Below are 20,864 nucleotides of genomic sequence, written 5' to 3'. Positions count from 1 at the left end.
TCCTGAGGATGTTCACTCCTCCCCAATCAACCTCAGTGCCCTCATATAATCCCAGGAGCGGAGCCAGAAGGTGCTGTCTCTGCACACTTGCCTGCATCCTTCCGCTTTGCTACTCGTCCACTCACTTCCTCAGATCTTCCCCCCTGCTCCACATATTCCTCTTACTCCCCATCTCCTCCCCTCTTTGTCACCTTTGACTGACTGGAACGTGCGAATAGGGTTCCTGGACTCGTCAGAGGGACCTGCTGCATCACTTTCCTGCTTATGCAGGTTTCAGTCACCAGAACTGGACTGTCTGTTTCATGGTCTGTCCATTCCCTTGAGCAGGTCTTGACTTCCCTCCTTTGATCCCAGGGCTATATATTTCAAATTAACAATATCAGAATACAAGTGCACAAAGAACACTGCAGTTACCAGTGAAATGAAGTTATGCTAGCATATCCAGGCTCACTGGGACTGTGATGAGCCTGAAATTTCCTTTAAGTAATGAAAATAAATTGCAAGGCCATCAGGAGATTTGTTTTAGGGATTGCTCCCTGCTGCCATGAGATTATTTCTTGTACTTTAATGTGAGGAAGGCCATCACAGCTTATTTGTCTATTTACTTTTATTTATTTATTTTATTTTTAATAAGCAGCTACAAGGAGGCAGCATAGCTTAAGATAAACTTAGAAAAATGTGTCCCATTTCTCAGGCTGAGTTAGTCCTGCTGCTTTGCAGCTATTTTAAAAAGTATCTAGTTATGGAAAACAGTTTGAAAGGGGAGTATTATGAAGAAGATTCTGAATAATTCATGTTCTGGCATCTCATTGCTAATATTGAAGACACAAGTTATTTTTTAGCTGATGGTCTAGCTCAGATACAACTATTACTTGGAAGTAAACATGATCAAAGAAGGGGTCAAAGTAAAAAGTATCATAGTATTGCGGTTACATTCTAGAATATGACTGTGTTGTTTGGAGTCTGTAATTTGCCTTCACCCTGAAAATGGGTGAAACAGGTGGGAAAAATGTTCTACCAGCTATTCATATGCATCACAAGATCACTATTTATATTCTGATTATATATTGCAAACAGCTTCCTTAAAAATAACTTGAATACACCAAATGAGACCTCAAAAAAAAAAAAAAAAAACCAAACCACAAATTCTTGGCTGGGATCTGATCTTGCTCTGCAATGCTTTCCTAACATTTCTAATTTGTCAATTACTACAGTGGTTGCCAGTAGAAGGAGCATATTCATGGTTAGGAATAGGAGGGAAGACATTAATGTGTGACAATTTTTTTTACTAGAAATAATTCCAAAGCAGTGAATTGAAGTCTTAGTTTCCAATTGTAAATCCAATTGGCTTAATCCAGTTCTCCTGAGAAAAAACAATAGCATGTGTCTTAGCATGTGTTAACATTCAGACTTCAAGAGACATCCACTACGCTGTCCAGTCTTTAAAACATGATAGGGCATGTGCAACTATGCATCTTAGTTGATTTTCTTGTTCAGTTTAAGTAGATTAAGCCATTGTGGATATACTGAAAAAATACCTTCATTTTGCTGTGCAACCAGAGCACTGTCATTTCAGATGAACAGTGCAAGACCTTTGTGTTTTAGCCACTACTGCATGTAATTCCTGTGCCAGGTTAATAGGGGCAGTACTGTAAATCTGGATGAGTATAGATAAAGAAGAACAGACAGGTTTTCAGTTTATCTAGAACAGACAGTTCTTCAGTAGTATGTTCAACTCCCCTCCTTATCCTACACTCTCTCGTGGGGAAAAATATCCTGCCATTATCAAGAAAACCTAGATTCTTACCATCATTGTTCACATCTATCTTCTGAAATATCATGTTTGTGAATTCTTCAGCGGACATGTTGGTGTGCCCATTAATAGCCTGGATAGCCTGAAGACAGAAATGCAGAAAGTTCTTTCAGACTTTTTTTCCTTCAAGTTGTGAAAACAATACACTGGCAACCGCAGTAATTGGGATGCAGCTCTTTAGCTCACCACCCCTTTCAAAATCGCTAAATAAATAGCTATTTCAAGTAAATCTTCAGTAATGAGGATTGGAAATTTAATTAACATAACACCGCCTGAAGATTACAGACCTCATTTACATATCTCTGAAGGTCTTCTGAAACCATGTGGCACCTCTATTTTGCAATACACTTTAGATTCCACACCGGCATTTTTATCTCACCCTAGAGAGTTCTGTGTGTTTAGAGAGTGCCCTATGCTCTATGTGATTTAAATATAGTATTATTTTTCGCAGCTGAAAGCACATGATGAGAAAGCCTAAGTCATTTTTCTATTAAAAAATGTTTAACTTAGTAATCACAAATAAAGTTAGACTGGCAGTCCTGAAATTTGGCAGAATTTACTTGTCCTCCAAAGAAGTTAAGAAAAGTAATCTCCCCCCCTGCTTTTTCTGTGGCAAAGGTATCCAATATTTGGAGTAAAGGTATAAATGAATACCTTTGCAAAACTGTGTCCCATTCACTGAGAGAATCATTTTTGCATTATGGTGATCATTCTGGCCAATAAAGAAGGAGCCTATATGTTAATAACTGGTGGCCAATATGCAACAAATGTGTTTACAGAGTTGGACTCAGAATCAGTATCACATTTAGTGATTGAGAAAATAGATACATATCTATGTATAAACATGCATTTATGCTATATAATGGGCACACTGTAGTTTTTTTTTTTGTTTGTTTTACTTTTTTTTTTTTTTTACCATCTAATTATCACGAGACGAATGGTGTTGTGTAGGGTAATTCACCATATTATTTTATATACTATTTTAGAACTCATTATATAGAATTAAAATGTAAGCTAAACACATTCAGGACTGATGGCCAATTCCTAACCGTCACTGTCTTTACCATACTTTGCACAGAGTTCCTAAAGGCAGCAAGAATTTTAGAAAATGTAGGTACATAAACTTGTTTGTATTACTCAATCATACTATGGATACTTTTGGTATTTTGTATTCCTGACCCCGATGCAGCCTTCAAAAGGCTATACCTCCATCAAAGTTAAATTTTTTGCAGCACTAAGAGGAAAGCAGTACTTCCTGAAGTACTTGAATCACTGACTCCCACAAAATCCCCCTAAATAACAAAATAAATTATCCGGGCTGTTAAAAAGGCACTGACAGGGTGCCTAGTGCTCTGGCAAGAATTTTGATGGCTTAAAATGATCTGCTGGTCCAAAGCTTGTATAGCTGTAGGGACAGATGAAGTTTTAATAGGACTTATTTGATTTATATTAAAGTCTCAGATCTGATATTTCTTTTTGGATAAACCCTTGATTACTGATGCTCAGTATAATTAGAGCCCTCACTGGCTATGAGCCAGATTTTTATTTTTGTTTAGAGTTTCATCTATTTTCATCTAGCGTAAGTCAAATGACTTGTACAGGTTTAAGTTAAAGTTCTCTTACTCCAAAAGAGAAGTAGAAGTTTTAAAACCAGCTAAGCTCAAAAAAGAAATCTTTACATTAAAATGTTTTTAATTCCCTTTTTGGATAGAGTCCAAGACAAAGGCAGCTGCATCAATGCCTTCAAGTAGAAAATGATGGAGACTTGCAACAACAGAAAGATGACATCAGTCTTAAATGAGGAGAAATGTGGGCTATGCTAGGCCTCTCCTTCTGCATTTAGAAAGCCATTCTTTAGAAGGAGATGCATCAACTTAATTTGTTTGACCACATGGCTAATCTAGCTCTGGTTCCTTTCATTTGAGGCAGCAGCTCTTGAAAGTCTCTAACAATGACTAGCCAGGCACCAGCAGCAAGACAGAATCTTGGAAAACTACTTTCCTTGTTTGTTATGACATTAAATCCCTATTTAGATTTTACGCTCCCTGCAGCAAAACCTTGATCTGTAACAAGTTCAGTACATTTAGAAAGAAGTATTACAAGTCATTCATATTTGCAAGGAACCCTATAATATCTTTTGGTTGAAAGCATCTACTGAAGTGCAAAATATTAGCTCACCAGAGCAAGTTGAAAAATACGGAAATCGTTGTGCGGAAAGAATTACACTGCTTTGGTTTGTGGGCTTGAAATACACCCATTTTCAGGAAAAAAAAAATCTACAATATTTGTATCAAAATGTCAGTGCAGGATTTAATGATAAAATTAACTTTCCCCAAGTTAATTTAAAAAAACAAGTAATGGCATTTGTAGTAAACAAATCTAAAAGCCTTTCAAAACGAATGAAAATATTTGAATATTTTGACAACATCTACATTTTTTTTTTTGTGCAGAAAGTTCAGTTTGAGAAGCCATTTTTCCACAACAAACTGGCACAAATGCTTGCAAACAGCTGTTTTATTCATTATGCTACTTCAGCTCTACCCTGCCTTCTTACACAGTTTATCTCAATAGTGTTTCTCCTGTTTCTATAGTTTTTCACTTTCAGTAAATCAGCATATATAGAGAATTATGGTGTAAAGTAAAATACTACTTAGATATGTTTATTTCAGTAAGCAAGAAACCAATGACAAGAGTGTCACTAGCCAGAACAGTTCTGCTTTTATGACTGTAAAGCATTAGGTAAAATACAACATGCGATGTTTCAACTAATGTTTCAGAGATAACGCGCTATGCCAAACGCAATTATGATTGGTCATAATTCGCTTACCGTGAATATGCTTAATAGTTCTTTTTTGTCAATACATCCATTTCCATCAGCGTCATATAGCTTAAAATACCATTTCAATTTTTGGTCAATTTTCCCTCGTATAACCAAATTTATTGCAGCTATGAACTCCAAGAAGTCTATAAATCCATCCTAAGAGAGAAAGAGAGAAAACCTCCATTTAATAATGTTCACTTTCTGTTCATTCTGGCAATTTCACAGAAACAGGTCATTGAATTCAATATACAAGCTGATTTATAAAGCACCTTAACGTAGGAATATCCTGTGGTCTTTAACAAGGATGAGCTCAACTGGAAGCACTGTATGAAGAAGTGTTAGCTCAGATAGTTTTGTTCTTTCCTGAAAGCTGCAGGGGAAGCAAATCAATTCAGAGCAATTTCTATTGACATTGTTTGAAGAGAAGAAAAACAAGTTTGTGGTAGGCTTCTACATGCAAAAAAGGGGAGTCTGGGATATCCAGTTTGGTACTGTTGAGATTTCTGCAGTGGAGCTGTTTATCTTCATGTAATTGCTGCAGAAATTTGGATATTTTCCAGTGCAACAGAGATGCTCCAGGTGTTATTCATCTCTGAGATAATGCAATAAGAATTGTGCCTGGTAACCGGTAACCTGCCATGAGCTCCAGATACTGTGGTTTATCCATATAAACCACATCGGGTCTCTCTGACTGATACATTTTTCATGGGATATAAAGCCTTCAGGTCATAAGCTAGTTTATACATGTAAATAGTGAGGATTGGGGGATATTCATAGGGAAGGAACATTTGAGATTGACTTAATTCCTTATTTTCTGCTTCCTTCTCTGAAGCTACTGATGGACAGGACTCCATGGTCAGGTGGTCTAAGCTACTGTAACATTTCCTCTGTTTCTGTAAAAAAGCGGTGAGGATGGAAGAACAGTTGCTGAATTTGGAAAGTACTTGCTCCAACTGTTTCTTCTGTGCATATAAAAAGAATTAGCAGCTGGTAAATTTAATCTTGTGATCTTTATATTGGTCAGAATCCAAACACTTGGAAAACCTTGGAAAGGCTGTCATCAGCTTCAGATGGCCTGTGACTTAGGTGATTGGATGAGTATCTACTAGGTTTAGCATGTTACTTATTTTTATTGTGATACATCAGCATTAATGTGTCCTCCTGACTTTATTAGAACAAAGGAAAAGAAGTCTCATAAAGGCATGGTGTGACTCATTGCCGTACTTGTAGTGCTTGTTTCCATTTCTGTGCAAAGTTGTTCTGTACAAAGCAGTAGCACCTAAGAGGTAAATCCAATCCAACACACTGGATTCAGTGTAGAGGCAGAAATTGTGTATGCATATCTTGTGCAGGCTGACTTATGGTTTCACAGACTTTCTGTGCAGGTTCTGCCATCATTGCTGGATTTACTGTAATTTTAATTACAGTAAATTCAGTGAAGCCAAAGATACCCCTCAACTGCAGTTTGGGATGAAATTAAATCTGACAGTAACTGCATGTAGTTTTCCAGCAAGATTAGGCCCAGTATTACAAGCAGATACTTTGCCAAAAAATGGCACATTATGTACCACAAACTTTATGCTTCTTTCTGGCACACCAACTTGGATTTTATTTTTGGAAGTATTATTTCAAGAAACATCTCATCAGATATTTTACATTTCCACCCCCTAATTTTATAGATCTATTAAGAATGCGGTTACATGCGTTTCACATTGCTGCTTCTTCATTGAATTTCATACTACTTACTGAAACTACAGATTAGTTTTAGGCTTTCTTCATGTCTGTGACTAGATTAATTTTCTTTTTTTTTTTTTTTTTTTTTTTCTTTTTTTTTTCCTCCCTTATATTTCACTCTGGGTTTTGGAAAACTGTATTTTGTTTGCTTTCTTTTTATGTCTTTGTCTTATTTCCATTGCTCTTACCAGCAACAGAATACCAGAAGTTTGGAAAATGTAAAAATCAGCTTAATGTTTTGTAGTATGAACTCTTATCTAGTGGATTATTTGGCCTGTCCCAAGTGGGAGGAGACTGAGGACCAAGGTAAAAGACAAACAACCAATCTCTGAAACACATCTGAGGGACCCTGTGGTAACTAGGAAAGCCCCAGACACATATGGCTGTAGCCACACAAAGACCACCAGCAACGTGTTAACCTCAGCAGCCACTGCTCCAGAAATATGAATACTGAGAAGGCCAACATATTTACCTACATGGTATGGAACCAGAAGCATGTTGCACAGAGGCATTGACAAGAAGCATGCTGTTTTTCCTTTCTCCATCAAAAAACATAAATATTTTCTGCCTATAATGTATGTGATATGAAAGCTATAGAAATCATGATACACATATCCAGAGCTTTTTCAAAGAAAGAAAAATACTGCATTTTTGACAGTGGCATAGAGAAGCCTTAGTATAGTGCATTAAATAATGGAAAAAATCATAACAATAACCTATGAAGATAATCCCCTCGTTCTTCAAGTACAATTAATAGTCCAATAAATGTATTATGATGTTATTAAAAGAATACTGCAGTGCTGATTTACCCATCTGCTGCTCTATAACCATTCACAATACAAATGCCTAGGTATCTCCTCATGTGTCTCCAGGCTCTGTAAAGTTTCATGCTGTGCAGCACACATGGTAAGGTATCTGTTGCTAATTAGGATGTCACTCAATCACAAGCAAAGGGACACCATAAAAATAGTAAAATAAATAATAAGAAAATAGTAATAAAGAAAAACAACAACAAAGCACCAAAACCACAATAAGCTGAGTTGTTTACTAGCTGGAAGATAGAAATAATTTACTTCCAGTGCTTCACTGTGTTATTGCAAAGTGCTCATTCAAAATATTTTTATTCAAAGGAGTTAGCACTAGTGAAACCTGCTTATTTCACATTTTAGGACACTGGACAGAGTAAGGTGACTGATGGAGTTGTTGAATGTCAGGGCTTATTGTCTGTGCCTGTGTGGAGCTGGAACCTGCCTACCTCAAAGGCAACATGCTACTCAATACTTCTGGCTTTCAGAGGGAGAGTGAATTTATCCTCCCTTCCCTGCCCGCATACACAAAGTCTGCTGGGTTAAGCTCACAAGATACATCCTCTACGTACAGTGGAAAAGCAGGAAAAACTCCCTCCCCAAATGGGGGAAATCTCCCCAAAGCGGTTCTGAGGGGTGGGCCAGAGAGCCAACAAAAAGCCCTCAAAACTTCTTTTACATGCCCCTGAGTAAGTCTTATAGACTTACTCCTTACCTTAACATTTATTTATTCAAAATAAATAAATGAATAAATGTATTTTTAGCCTGCACCAGCTTGATCAGGAGAACCACAAGCTTAAGGGCAGACTGAACCACATGATGGTTGTGCACGCTAGTTCCCCTTGATGCTGTGATTGGCTTTCAGTTCACTGATGGGCATTTCCGAAGTCCTTTGTGACAGTGTTTCATTCACAAAACAAGCACAAAAGCAGACTCCAAAACTGGAAGGAGAATTTTTTGGTTACATGACACTAATCATCAGGGACCACATGGATTGCCCTGCACTGCCAGGCCCTATGCCCACTCCCTGGGCTCCAGGTGTGCCATCGGTTGAGGCCTTGGCCCGCCCTCTGTCCCCAGGCCCTGTGTAGGCCCTGCCTATGTGATGGTTGCCCTGTGCTCATCCTGCCTTAGCTGCTTGCCAACACAGAACTGCCACATTTACCCTCAGCCCCTACAGGGATGAGTTTTCTCTCACTTCTTGGCCCCTTTCCAGGGCCTGCACAATGCTCTGCACATGCTGTGCAGACCTTGCCTCCTGACAGAACCGCCCAGCTGGGTGACCTGCCTTGGAAACCATGTCTTTGGGCTTGCTAAGCTACTTACTGTCAGGAGGCTGTGTCAAGCGGGCCTTTATGAAACAAGACTTTCTGTTTAGTGGAGATCTTACCAATTACGCCCAGCAAAATTTGTCCCTTTCTTTTTAGCACACCTGTGACCTGGAAGCATCAGACTAATTTGAGAACAAGCTTCCATGCAGGCAATAAAGGTGGTCAGCGGTCTCACCCTGCCATCAGCTCTTGACTCTGCTAACAGAAGCTTCTTGCACTGTGACACATATCCCACTGCCCAGATCCTGATCAGTAAAAAGCAGCTCAGTGACATTAGGACCGTAGAAAGAAGAAGACAAAAGAGCTGAATGCCCAAAAATCTGAGCTCAGCCTCACAATATTGAAAAGATTAAAGTAAAAGCAAGCTGGAGCTGTGAATATCTGTTCTGAAGGAAAAGATTCAGGTGAAGAACTTTTAACTAAATTGGTTTTAAGCAACAGTGAATACCACAGGGTAAAAGGCCTCTGTTCACTACAGTCAAGGTCAGACTAGCAGAATGATACAGCCCACATACTGGAAAGAATGGTGGCAAAGTCTGAGGATTTACCATCCCAAAATTGAACGGTCTGAGGCAATTCCACGTTTGAAAATAACTAGCTTGAAAACCTAGCTAGAAAGAAGCAAATGACAGGTGACATCTTCCTTTGTGCCAGAAACATGAGATTTCCCTGAATCTGGACAAGGGCAACATGGTATATAAAAACGGGACTATTCATCAGTTATTAAACTACTCTGTTATCAGGAGATCCCATGTTATCATTTTTTTTTTTTTTCTTCTGTGTGAGACATTTTTGTTTCAGGATGTCAGTTTATGTGCAATTGCTGGAGGCTGCCCACTTATACTCAGTCAGGACAGAGCTGTGTTCTGTGAAGGAAAAGGGCAGTGAAGGAAGGCGGCCTTATGCAACAACTACTAGTACTCAAACCCTGAAAGCCTGAGAAGGGCTTTATGCTTTGGTTCCTAGAATAGTGTTGTTAATCTTCACAGGTCCTTAAAAAACTCTCACAGCTTTAAATTATTTGGACACAGATTAAAAATAATTGAATTGGAAGCTGTGAATACACAGCTAATCTTAAACAGTGCAGTAACTCAGGGTTTGGGCAGAACAACCAGAACTGGGCATTTTGGGTATGAAGCTGTTGTACACAATTTACTGACAGTGTTGATGCAGCCCTATGGAGACAGACATGGGCGAGCCAGCTTTCTTCAGCCACACACAACAGTTACACATATAGAAAGGGATGATTTCTGTCCCCACAAAACCCCACTAATAGTGAACTCATTGTCTTGCCTAGAGTACTGAGGACTTTATTAATTGTCTATAAGAGGTGCCTTGTTTTCAGATTTGCTCCTGAAAATTCTCTAAAACTCAACATGACAGCAGGAGAATAGCTCGACAGACTTTATCTGGATTAACAAGTGTGCAAATATAGACTGTCCAGGTATTTCAAACCAAGGGCTTAAAACATTAAGCCACCTTCCCTCCCCACCCCATCTTTTAGACTGCTATTTAAACCTGATAATGGAGAGAGAAGCGGTTATGTATATATTGGCACAGGTCAAATAGCAGATTACAACAGCTCAGAATAACTGTGTGAAATTTATAGCTAACCCTGTGTGCTCCTCCTTTTCTGTCTAGCCCTACCATTCATAGTACTGGTTTCTCCATCCTCAGAAAACTAAAGGTGGATTCATTTTGATCCATTGCATCTTCCCCTATTTTTTTGCTTTTTTTTTTTTTTTTTTTTTTGTTATTGTTTGTTTGTGTGTTTCTAATTTCTGAAGACTTTCAGCTGTTCATCAAAGGCAGCATACAGATTATTGAAGAAATACAGAGCTACTTCTGACTCTACTACTTTGACATGTCCCTGGAGTCTGATGGAGTTTGGGGCTTGGAGAGGACTCCAGGCCTCCCTCTGGCTGTGGCCAAAATCACCAGTTTTCTCAGTAAACAAAGCTGGTGTTTGTCATGGGGCATGGGGGAAACTCTTGGCAAGCAAAGGCTATTAGGTAAGGACTAAGAAAGAAGCAGGGAATTAGGAGCAGCAAATCGTTAAGTGGTTTTGTGACAGCTGCATACCCACTGTTACATAAAGAGACCAGGCTATATTGATCAGCCTGTTACACAAGGTTCTGCTTTGTCAAGCTTGAGACCTGTGATATTTGGGGACAGAAAATACCAGGCTTTCAGGTGTGTTCAACACCCTGGAGAAACTGTTTGAAATCCAAAATGCTAGAATGAGTAACAATTATATTTCTTCAAAATTAACAGCTCCCCTTCTCCCTCCTTACCCCAACTAGCCACCACCACACTCCATTTCCCTTCAAGGTTACTGGCCAAGCAGGGAGACAGGGATGTAACCAAGGCACTGGGCTGGGCCCTGCACTCAGCCTGCAGCATGGTAGAGCAGCATCCAGGAGGGCTGAACAGAAGGAAAGCACATGCTCAAGGACCTAGCCCTCCACCAGTGCCTACCAGATGATGGGTTTCAGCTTCCTCCACCCCCTAATTTTGAGCCTCTGCTTATGCTTTTAGGAGCATCCTTCTCAATTTATAATAAAACAGTAGGCAAGGAAAAGAAAACAACAACAAAAAACAGCCATGACTCCATAGCCTTCTGTTTTTCCAGCAGAGTTTTGTTGATAGTTTAAGCAAATTTTTCTTGTTTGACAAACCTATAGAAAAAACACTTTGAAGACACAGATGCCTTCTAGTGGCAGATGCTCTATTTGGCAGATGATCACAGGTGGTTCATATTTTAGGCATTGATGCTTCAAGGAATGCATGCAAGAAAGCATTAATTAAATCACATTTCCTATCATTCTCTAGACTACTCTGTACTATCAGATAAAGGACGTCAAGGAAGAAAAAAGTTAATACTTTACCTTCTTTATCTCATAAGCATTTTTTATTTCTGTAATAATGGAAGATTATAGATCATGTCTCATCACAAGAACAATATAAATTTCATGTCATTACATGAGTTTGTGACCAAATTAGTTAAGAGAGATCATCCAATTTCTGTTGCATTTCTTCTGTAATTCTTATCATTCCCAAAGCTTGGTTCACCAACATCATTATCACCAACAGATGCATTAATCACAATTGCATATTTTTGGATATTTCAAAGTAACACTAAAGCGATAAAGGAAGAAAAAACAAAATGTAAACTAGAAGTACCCTTCAACTGCTCTATTCAGAATTATTAAGGCAATAAATAGAAAAAAGCTATGGTTGTACTTCTGAAAAATAATTTCTTTAAATAAAAGAAACATATTACTGAACTCTTTAAATTAATTGTTCTCTTTATCTACATCATAATTTAACAAGCAGTATTTTAAAGTAATTATGATTAACTGTGCAAAGTTAATCTTCATTGCCTGTTCATTTAATGTGATAAAATTCAGCATTAACTGGTAATGTTAGTAATATGCTCCAAGTGCTTTTAAAGCTCAATGACAACTGCAGAGTACATGCTAATTTGTGTACACTTAAATTAAATTTTCAAAGAAGCCCTACACACTTTGCTACAAAAGTATAATTGCTTCAGCTTGATGTATAAGATTGGTCATTGAGTAGGTGCACAGGAGAAAACTCTAAGGCTTTCCTTTTGTACAGGACCTAAGGGCTGGGCAGTCTTAGCCCGTGCAGATCTCATGTGCTGGGTCTTATTGCGAAAGGAGACTTCTGACAGCCAGCTGCCAAAGCAGTAGTGGGTGCAGCAGAATTCATCTGTACTCAAGAATTCAAGAATTCCCCTGTACTGACATTTAGCAAGTGATGGTTTTACTGATATTATTAAAATAGCCTTTTATCTGGCAATGACACACTATTATAGTGTAAGTTAGTACTATTACAGCAATAAATCCTATACCAAACCATTAGAAAACAAAATTGTGGGATTGCACCAATAATTATGGGAAATCCTTACTAAGTAAAGGATTTCTACAGCCTTTTTGGAATCAATATAAAAAACGATTTAAAATAAAATAACTGGAGGTAAGAAGAAGAACAAAGATATTCTTTAAAACCATCTATAAATTGAGTAATGTTTCATGGAGCCAGATTAAATAGTTATAGAAAATCATTTCTATTCCATGGAATTTTTTTTACAGTACATTTAAAAGGCACTTAGGCGTACTGACAAAAATGATATAACTATACTACTTTGAACACAGCAAACCATATTTTAATCTTGTCCTTATTTACAGTAATCAGACTAGTTACTTTATGTTTGAGATAATTTTATGCAACATTACTTCAGATTAAGGCAAAACAAATGGTCTGGCTTTGTTGGTTTTGTTGCTTTTGTTGGATTGTGTCCAAAACTAATGTGAAAAGGATTTCTACATGTACATATCAACTCCAAAAAGCCAGAATATTTCAAGAAAAGCTGTAGATTTCTGTTACTTCTGACAGGATTATTTCTGAGTAAGAAACATTTCTATTCTTATTTTCATCTAGCCCTTGGTTTAGAAGCTAATTAATTTTTTGACACACAGGTTTTTATTGCTGACTTTACAATGTGACAGCTATGATTGCCATGAAAAGAAAAACATTTTAAAAAATATTTCCTGTTGTGTAGACTTATTTAGAGGCAATTTTGAGAATGAAAAACTGTTCAAAACCAGAAAAAGCAAGATTTATACTTCTCTAGGCAAAGTGGATTTATACTTCTCTAAGCACTACCCATGTGTGCTGAGCACAATGAATCTCAAGAAGCACAGAAAAGAAATGACATAAAACCTCGCATGTCTTGCAACCACAGTATCAGCTTATATGGCTTTTGACCCCTTATTGTAGTGTGTAATGTATATGTTGTTGTTGCAGTCTTACTGCTGTGGTTAACCTGGCTGGTTAGAGTAAGCTAGGAAAAGTTACTTGCCTGAAAAGTTATGCCAGCCTAAATATATCCCTAAAACTACATATGCAGCTGAATTTATGTTTCCAAAACTATTTGAAGACTTAGGATACAAAAAACAAAAGCTGTTCAGAAAAGTTTGGGAAAATATTTCTATAATTATCATCCTCTCACAACTATAAGCTATAACATCAAATGTGTGTCAACTTTGGTAGTGCCACTAGAGATGTAGGGATACAACAATCAGCCTAAGCAGTTTCTTAGGCAGCCTGACAATTCTTATCATAGCAGCTATTTGGGGTCCTCAAGACACTTCAGAGGAAGGCAGTCCAAGAAAGGAAGCCCAACTGGAGAACCAAATTTTAAGCAAAGGAAAGTTAACAGAGATACCCTGAGTCATTCTGATCTCATAAGAAATAGGAACGCTTAATATTTAGGTTCCAGGTAGTGTTTAAAGTATTGCACACTAGCAATGCTTTAAAAGCTCTTCATGCTCTCACGGGAACATGGAAGGCAGCTGTCACATAGTGATAGGAAACCACTGCATAGTTGGGCCATATCAAACATTTACAACTTATCATATAATGTCAAAGAAAATAACATTTCTTTGTCTCTCACACTTCTTAAGAAGGGGGAAAAAGTGGAGGAAAAAGCAACTGCAAGTCAATGAGTTGCAGTTTTCACTAAAACATCTATGAAAAACATTAAATATTTCTGTGAGCATTTTTATATTTTTCTAAGAATGAACTACAACCACTGCTTTCACAGAGGATTTCATAACATATAATGTACCTTTCCTTCTACTACAATACCCAAGAGGAGATATTGGCTAATCCCATTCAAGCCACTATAACCAGAGAGGGTAATATCTATTTATAGTCAGTTCACAGAATAAGATGATGAAAAGTCTACCTGAAAATCACTGTAAATGAGAGTAAAAAAAATAAAGGCACAGAAGTACAGTAGGGTAGAGTGAGGAAAAAAGGAGTGGTTATCTGGCTCCCAACAAAAGATGTTTTGAGATTTAGTTTTCATTGCTATGTAGACATTTTGACAGACGACTGTTCTATTGAAGTAACACATTTTTGTGTTTCTTATTACCTGTTCTACAGTAAATAACGTGCTATGACTTTCTTTCCCTTTTCAAATTTTTTTTTCTGTCCTAATCTGCCTAATGATGTCAGTTGAACTCTATCATAGGGCTACTTTAAATATTAAATGAAAAAGCACAAACTAGAAGGATGACTACAAATTAACATCAGCAGTTGATTACTTATGTAAAGATTTTGTAAACTCTTTGCTATGGAACATCCATTTTTCTGCATCTACCAACTTAATCTCTTCACAGGAGGTTTAGCAAAAACTGCCATTCTCTGTTGAGGACCATCTAATGCTTTACAAAATGTTAGCAGAAAATCCCTGAAATTGCATGTTTTTTCTCTGGAGCTACATACCAAAATCCTATTAATCCTCTTTACTCTTCATAGAGTATCTAACTTTTAAAATACAATTTTCTTACAAAGCAACAAGACATTTATTCTTGTAGCTAGTTTCAATTAATGCTGAAACAGGCAATAAGAGAACTACCATAGCTGCATCCCATTTTTCAGTACACTGTTTCACATGTTAAATGGCTATGTAAATTTTGTCCTTCACAGGTCACAAGAACTCAATCAATCTGTTCTTGCAGAATTCAATTATTAAATTTAGCAGTTGCAAACCTATCTAGAAGCCATTGGACGTGGATGACAGTAATCTGGATTTTTGTTTAAAGTGAGAGTATGATCCTGAGAAGACAAAGCTTGTGTCACTAAACTCCAACAGAAATGGGCACTGACTGGGAACAGCTTTTATCCATTGAACAGATGCACTCTGTTGAGACTTTGGCTTGAATACCTGTACAATGCTATTCTCTGTCACATACAAACATGCAAGATTCATGGGTCCAGGAAGCCCTACAGTCACAGTAGCACTGCCTCTTCAGCATGGTAAATTAGTGCAATATTCCTTGCTAACATGCTTTGGCTATGGGCAAGGCCAGAAGTAACCTCAATATCTCCACACGAGACTGAACTGTGCTGTGAAGACGTACCCCCTACTGTCACATTGACTGACCATAAAAAGGGTACTGAACTATTATCTCCAATTTAAAGAAATCCGAGGAACTCTAAGGTTTGGCTTGCAACTGAATTTATGTTAACAGTTATATGGATGATGTGAGTGAACCAAGCTTTGACTAGGCTATCAATCTGTCACTAACTGGTAAAAACAAAAACAAACAAACAAAACCCATAACCTGCTATCACAATCATTTTTTTCACTGTTCCCAGTTCAATGGCAAGTGATTTTTTTGTGTGTGCTTTTTTTTTTTTTTTTTTTTTTTTTTTTTTCTAAATCAAAATCCTAAGTAGACAAAAGATGTCTGTAACAAACCTCAACTGGAAGCAGAAAGGTTAACAAGGAGGTGAAATGCAATTCAGTACTGTATTTTTTTTTCCCCCACAAGCCTCATTGTCTTCCTATGAGGCTAATGGTTCACATTTTACCTTCTAGAAATTTTAAACTGGGCATATATGAAACATGGAGGAGAAAGCCTATGCGTTTTTTAAGAGTGTTTAATTATAATATTCATGATGGAATATTTCTAGGCATGGGTGACCCCAACTTACCTCAAGAAGCATTAAGCTGCTATAATTGAAACTGTAGTTTAATCTCAGGCCCAGCACTTTAGCACAGCTTTCTGAGCAGATTTCTATTTGTGTGAAAACAGAAGCCCACATGAGAAATACATATTTTATGCTGACAGAAGAGGACCTGATTAAATGACTTAAGTTTCCAAGAATTAGTTTCTTCAGATTTAGATGAACTTTAAACCCGTCCACAGACCATATGATTTTATATATAAACTTCAGCAATAGAAGTCATGACAGTTTTAAACTATAAAAACCCCACTTTTAAACCATGTTTTTGTCTGGCTACAAAAAGTTAGACAAGGGAAAAATCAGGTCATATATCTATAAAAGTCAGCTAGGCAAAACATGGGAGAATGTTCAAGTTTGCTAGCTCTCCAGCTAAACACCACTGCTATATAAAAAGGTACTATTAAGCGAAAAGAAATCATTTCTATCAAGAAATTTTATATACTCCACCACTCACTGTGGTAATGACCCCTTTATTAGAAAGCAACAACCAGAGTGCAAAAGCAAAAGAAATCAAATTTTGACCTACAAACCTGAGAAGTCTCTGTAGTGCTGAGGGAAACTGATTGTAAGAAAAAGCCCAAATGACCAAATTATTTCTGAATCCATGCCTATTATGCATGCAACCACTCACATACATTAACTTCAGCGGTTTGCAGATGAAAGATTATCATCTGTTTAATATTGCAGAGTGCCTAAATGTTCTACATAATGTTGCAGAAGGATAAAGACACCTTATTTATACAATCATAGCTGCCATTTAAGAGCCCACAGTGTGATACTCCCAGTCAGCTATCCATTGACCACTCTTCACATATCTGTACTTAACTAAAAGCACCTTTCAGGATGAAAGCCTACATTTCCACCAAAAACCCCTGCAGAGAAGAAAAAGCTGTAGCAAGGGTACAGGACAAAAAGTGAACATGTGGAGTGAGGAGATCCTCTTATTTTAACTCATCAATAACATACACTGTTCCTTTCTCCTGCCCTGAGAGGCTGGTCTGTTGCTACTTTATTCTCAGCTTAACCACATAAAAGCATCATGGACAGGTACTTGAAAAGTGTTTGCCTGATACTTGTTATTTCCAAAAGTATACCTTAAAATAGTGGTTTTCAGTCTCAGAAACAAACAAAAAATATAATTAAGCTTATGAAAACAGTGTTGTTAACAACAGAGTGATAGAAAAAGAAGCAAAGCAATTCAGGCTGTATGGTAACAGAAACACAATCATTATAACTGAATAGAGATTAAAATACAAGTAATCAGAAATACAGAACAGAGACATGGAAAAGGCAGTAATAGGAAATACTTTCTCCTGTATTGGCTATACAGCCATAGCCTGCTGTCCCCTGAGAATGTATTCATAAAAGGTGTGAAGGTTAGCAATACAATGAGTAGTAAAGCAATTTTTCTGAGACTGATTTCCTCTACATTACCCCATAGATAGAGAAGTGACTATTAGCAAGGTGTTGCCATTTTAAATGCATCTGGCCACTGCCACAGCAACTAAACCTGAGCACATGTTCTTTCTGAAAGCTGCATTTATTTCACCCTCCACACTTCTATATCAATCCAGAGTTGTAGAGCGATCTGCAGAGCCTGTGCTGGTAGGCAGTGTCCTGGGACACTCCAGAACTGCCATGAGTGGAGGGCTCAAGCTGGCCAGCTCCAGGACCTAGAAGCATAAGGCAGTCCTCAAGACAGACCTAGGAAACAACCCACACTTGCCCAGCAGTCTGTCAGTTGTTAGATTCTTCCACGTTGTTTGCCTTCTTCCTTCACAACCACATGGTCTAAGGTCTTCTACACCTAGTGAAAGGTGCTGCACACAAGTACCAGATGGCCATAACTTGGGCATTGCTTACAAGTTAGGGAGAGCTGACTGCAACCACAAGCAGTTATTGCAGTTTCAGGGAGAGTAAATTGGAGATACAATGCAAAGAATCTGCTTTACCTCTTCATTTGGTAGTCTCTCTGGTCTCATAAGTTGGGCACTGTGTGTTATTTCCTAATCTTAGCTACATTTTCCTCTGTCACACATTCAATACAGTATTTTGGGCAAATCTGTGCATCTGTGATGCACTTTATTGGTTAAGTGGAGACTATATTTTCCCCTTTGTCTAATATTGTTGTGAAAAAGGAATTTGTTAACTAACTTTGTATTTGCACATACAAATATTTTTATATGCTCACATACAAGAACAGGATAAGCAAAGGATAGAAGAATAACCTGTGAACTGCAAATTACATCTAATTTTCAGAATTGTTTCTTGATATTTTTCAAGTGCACCTGGAAAGTACTAGTGAGAGTCCTACTCAAAGCTCACAAAGCACAGTCCCACCTCTTCACCTTTAGCGCACCACAGCAGCAACCCTGTCCATGACAGCAGTTTTGTGAGCAGATCACAAAGAAAAGCCTGCAGGCTACAACTCACAAACAATAGTATGACATTAAAGACATAAATAAAAGAAGGTTTACCTGGTTCAGATCAAAGATATCAAACACTCGTTTAATGTATAAATCTCCCTGTGGATCCAGCCCCTGCAGACCCAGGAGTTTCTTGAATTCATGCAGACTAAGTTGCCCGGATGGGCACTCTCTCATAAATTTGCTGTAATAATGGTGCATCTCTGGGACAGGGCCATCACCTGGCAATGATTCGTTGGCGCCCATATTATTACACAAGTGTCTCTTTTATTCTGTTCACGATTATATCTCCCGGGTTCAGAGTCTTGCTCATGACCAGAACTCAGGCTAGTACTGCATTTAAAGGACCATGGTAAACCTCTTACAACTGAGTTTCTATTTTTATTTAACGACTATTTGTACCCATGTAAGATTACCTTTAATGCCTGGTTCTAAACCAGATGGGATTTTATAACGTGGCTAAAGTGGAAGTAAACAGAGCCATGCTCAAATTGTAGTTCTTGAAAAGCCAAACTCCCACTCACTACAAACATGCGTGCCAGAAAAACTAGGAGATCATCACAGTGTTTGACTATTAATTATATGCTAACCATTAGCAACAATAGAAGTCTAATTCTGGACTGACTTTAAGAAAAAGTTACAATTTATGCCATAAATAAGGATGGAGAAAGTTGAGAATGCAAACAGGCAGCCCGCTGTAACATCTTCTCCATTGTAGGTGTGCAATTGCACGCTATTTGCCCCCTCAGAGCACAGGTCCCCAAATAAAGTGCAACACTCTGGTCATAAGCCTCCTGACATAACCTGAGTAAAAGAGGAATCTTTTACAGGAACTCCTTTAACAAAAAATCAGCTTGGTCTGTTAAATAGATTAAATACAAGTTTCCTTGTTGTTGGTCAGTGCTGTAGTCCTGCTTTTTATTTTACAGCTTTCAGGAAGCGAATTCTTTCTTCCTCTGTGAGGTCAGGGAAGGGGTTAGGTATCAATAATACTTCTGTACTGATTAGCTTCTATACAGGGAGATGAGCGGCTCAGGGGCATTACTGTGTCACAGACAAATCTGGAGTTATAAATACCAGTGCAAAAATGTAGGATGTTAGAGATGTAGGAGCAAGACAGTCCCACGTGCTTATCCTTTTCATTTACCATCACTTGGTGGAGTTAAAGAGCACAGTCCTGTGAAGCGCTGAGTGCCCTATGAAAAACAGTAACCTCACTTCAGCACAACTGTAGCCAGAGAATAATTAATATTTTATGGGGTTCAGTCAATTTCTGAAAAGGACTCCACATGCTCTTAATGGTTTTTGCTGCAGTTCTCTCTACAAGGACATTATTAAGTTTAATATCATATATGTCCTAGTGAGGCATATGACCAAGAAAGCTTGAACACTCCTCAGAAGTGCCCACAAACTTTTGAAGATTGAGCAGGAAAGCACAAACTTTTTCATGGCTTCAGCCAAAGTTGTTCCAGTAGGCAGAGCATGCCCAGCAAACTGGGTGGTGGTTATGCTGTCCTTCCCCCAGAGGCCATCTCTGAGTCCTAGAGCTCCTATGTGATCCCAGTGACAGGGAGAGTGGGGACACATCTTGTGCAGGGAGCAGAGAAGTGTGTCTGTTCAGTCTGTGGTGCCTGTGGGCATGGGGGAGGTCCTGGGGCTGAGCAAGCAGTTCTGTTGCCACTCTTCAGGGAGGGCAGGAAAGTCCCTGGGGGGCTTAGGCCATCTACTGGAGCTGAGGCAAAAAGGGAGGGGGACACAACAGGATGCCATCCTTGCCACAAAACACTCTTCTCTGCAGAGGGAGGAGCACCCTAGCTGGAATCTACTGCCTGTCTGCAGATGAGCATAGGCTGGAGCAGTGGGGGTAAGGGAAAAGAAAGCAAGGACAAGGGAGGTGAAGGGAAATAAGCAGACAAACTTTTTGGTTATGCACAACCTGACAAAAAAGCCCAATTTTCTTTCTCAGCCATCATACCTTAAAAAAAAAAAAGATGCACAGTCATTGTATCAAATACCAGAGAAGGACAGGGCACCAGGGACCTAACTTAGGCAGGCTGCAGACTTCACACGATATGACAGGTAAGGACTGTTCATCATTAACTCACCCAGCCCTGGACATCCTTCCTCTTCTCTCTCTGCTCTTGTGGAATCACATCACCTTCTGCAAACACTGCTCCCAGGCATGCCTCTTAGGCATAGGGAACTTGGGAATTGCCCACATCTATTTATCCCTCTCCATTCCCACCCATATTTCCCACCTTCTGCCCCCAAACTCCCCACATTTCCCCTGCTACTTTCTTCCAAATAACAAGTCATGAGAAAGTGTACCCATGGTGACTGAAGCACATTACAAAGACTGCTGTGCTG

The 20,864-nt window shown here is 38.5% G+C and overlaps 1 protein-coding gene across 1 annotated transcript in view; it reads right to left on the bottom strand.

Annotated features, from left to right (window-relative positions):
* The window catches only part of GUCA1C (guanylate cyclase activator 1C), a gene marked incomplete at its 5' end in the record, with an annotated part of 32,744 nt that overhangs the window by 2,123 nt on the left and 9,757 nt on the right, over positions 1–20,864 (bottom strand). The window contains 2 exons of the mRNA XM_082751719.1: positions 1,808–1,895; positions 4,641–4,790. Coding sequence (XP_082607845.1) covers positions 1,808–1,895; positions 4,641–4,790 — 238 coding nt within the window. The remainder of the gene's footprint in view (positions 1–1,807; positions 1,896–4,640; positions 4,791–20,864) is intronic.

Source organism: Aythya marila (assembly GCF_965140915.1).
Source record: "Aythya marila genome assembly, chromosome: 1".
NCBI lineage: Eukaryota > Metazoa > Chordata > Aves > Anseriformes > Anatidae > Aythya > Aythya marila.
This window is presented reverse-complemented; position numbering and strand designations above follow the sequence as displayed.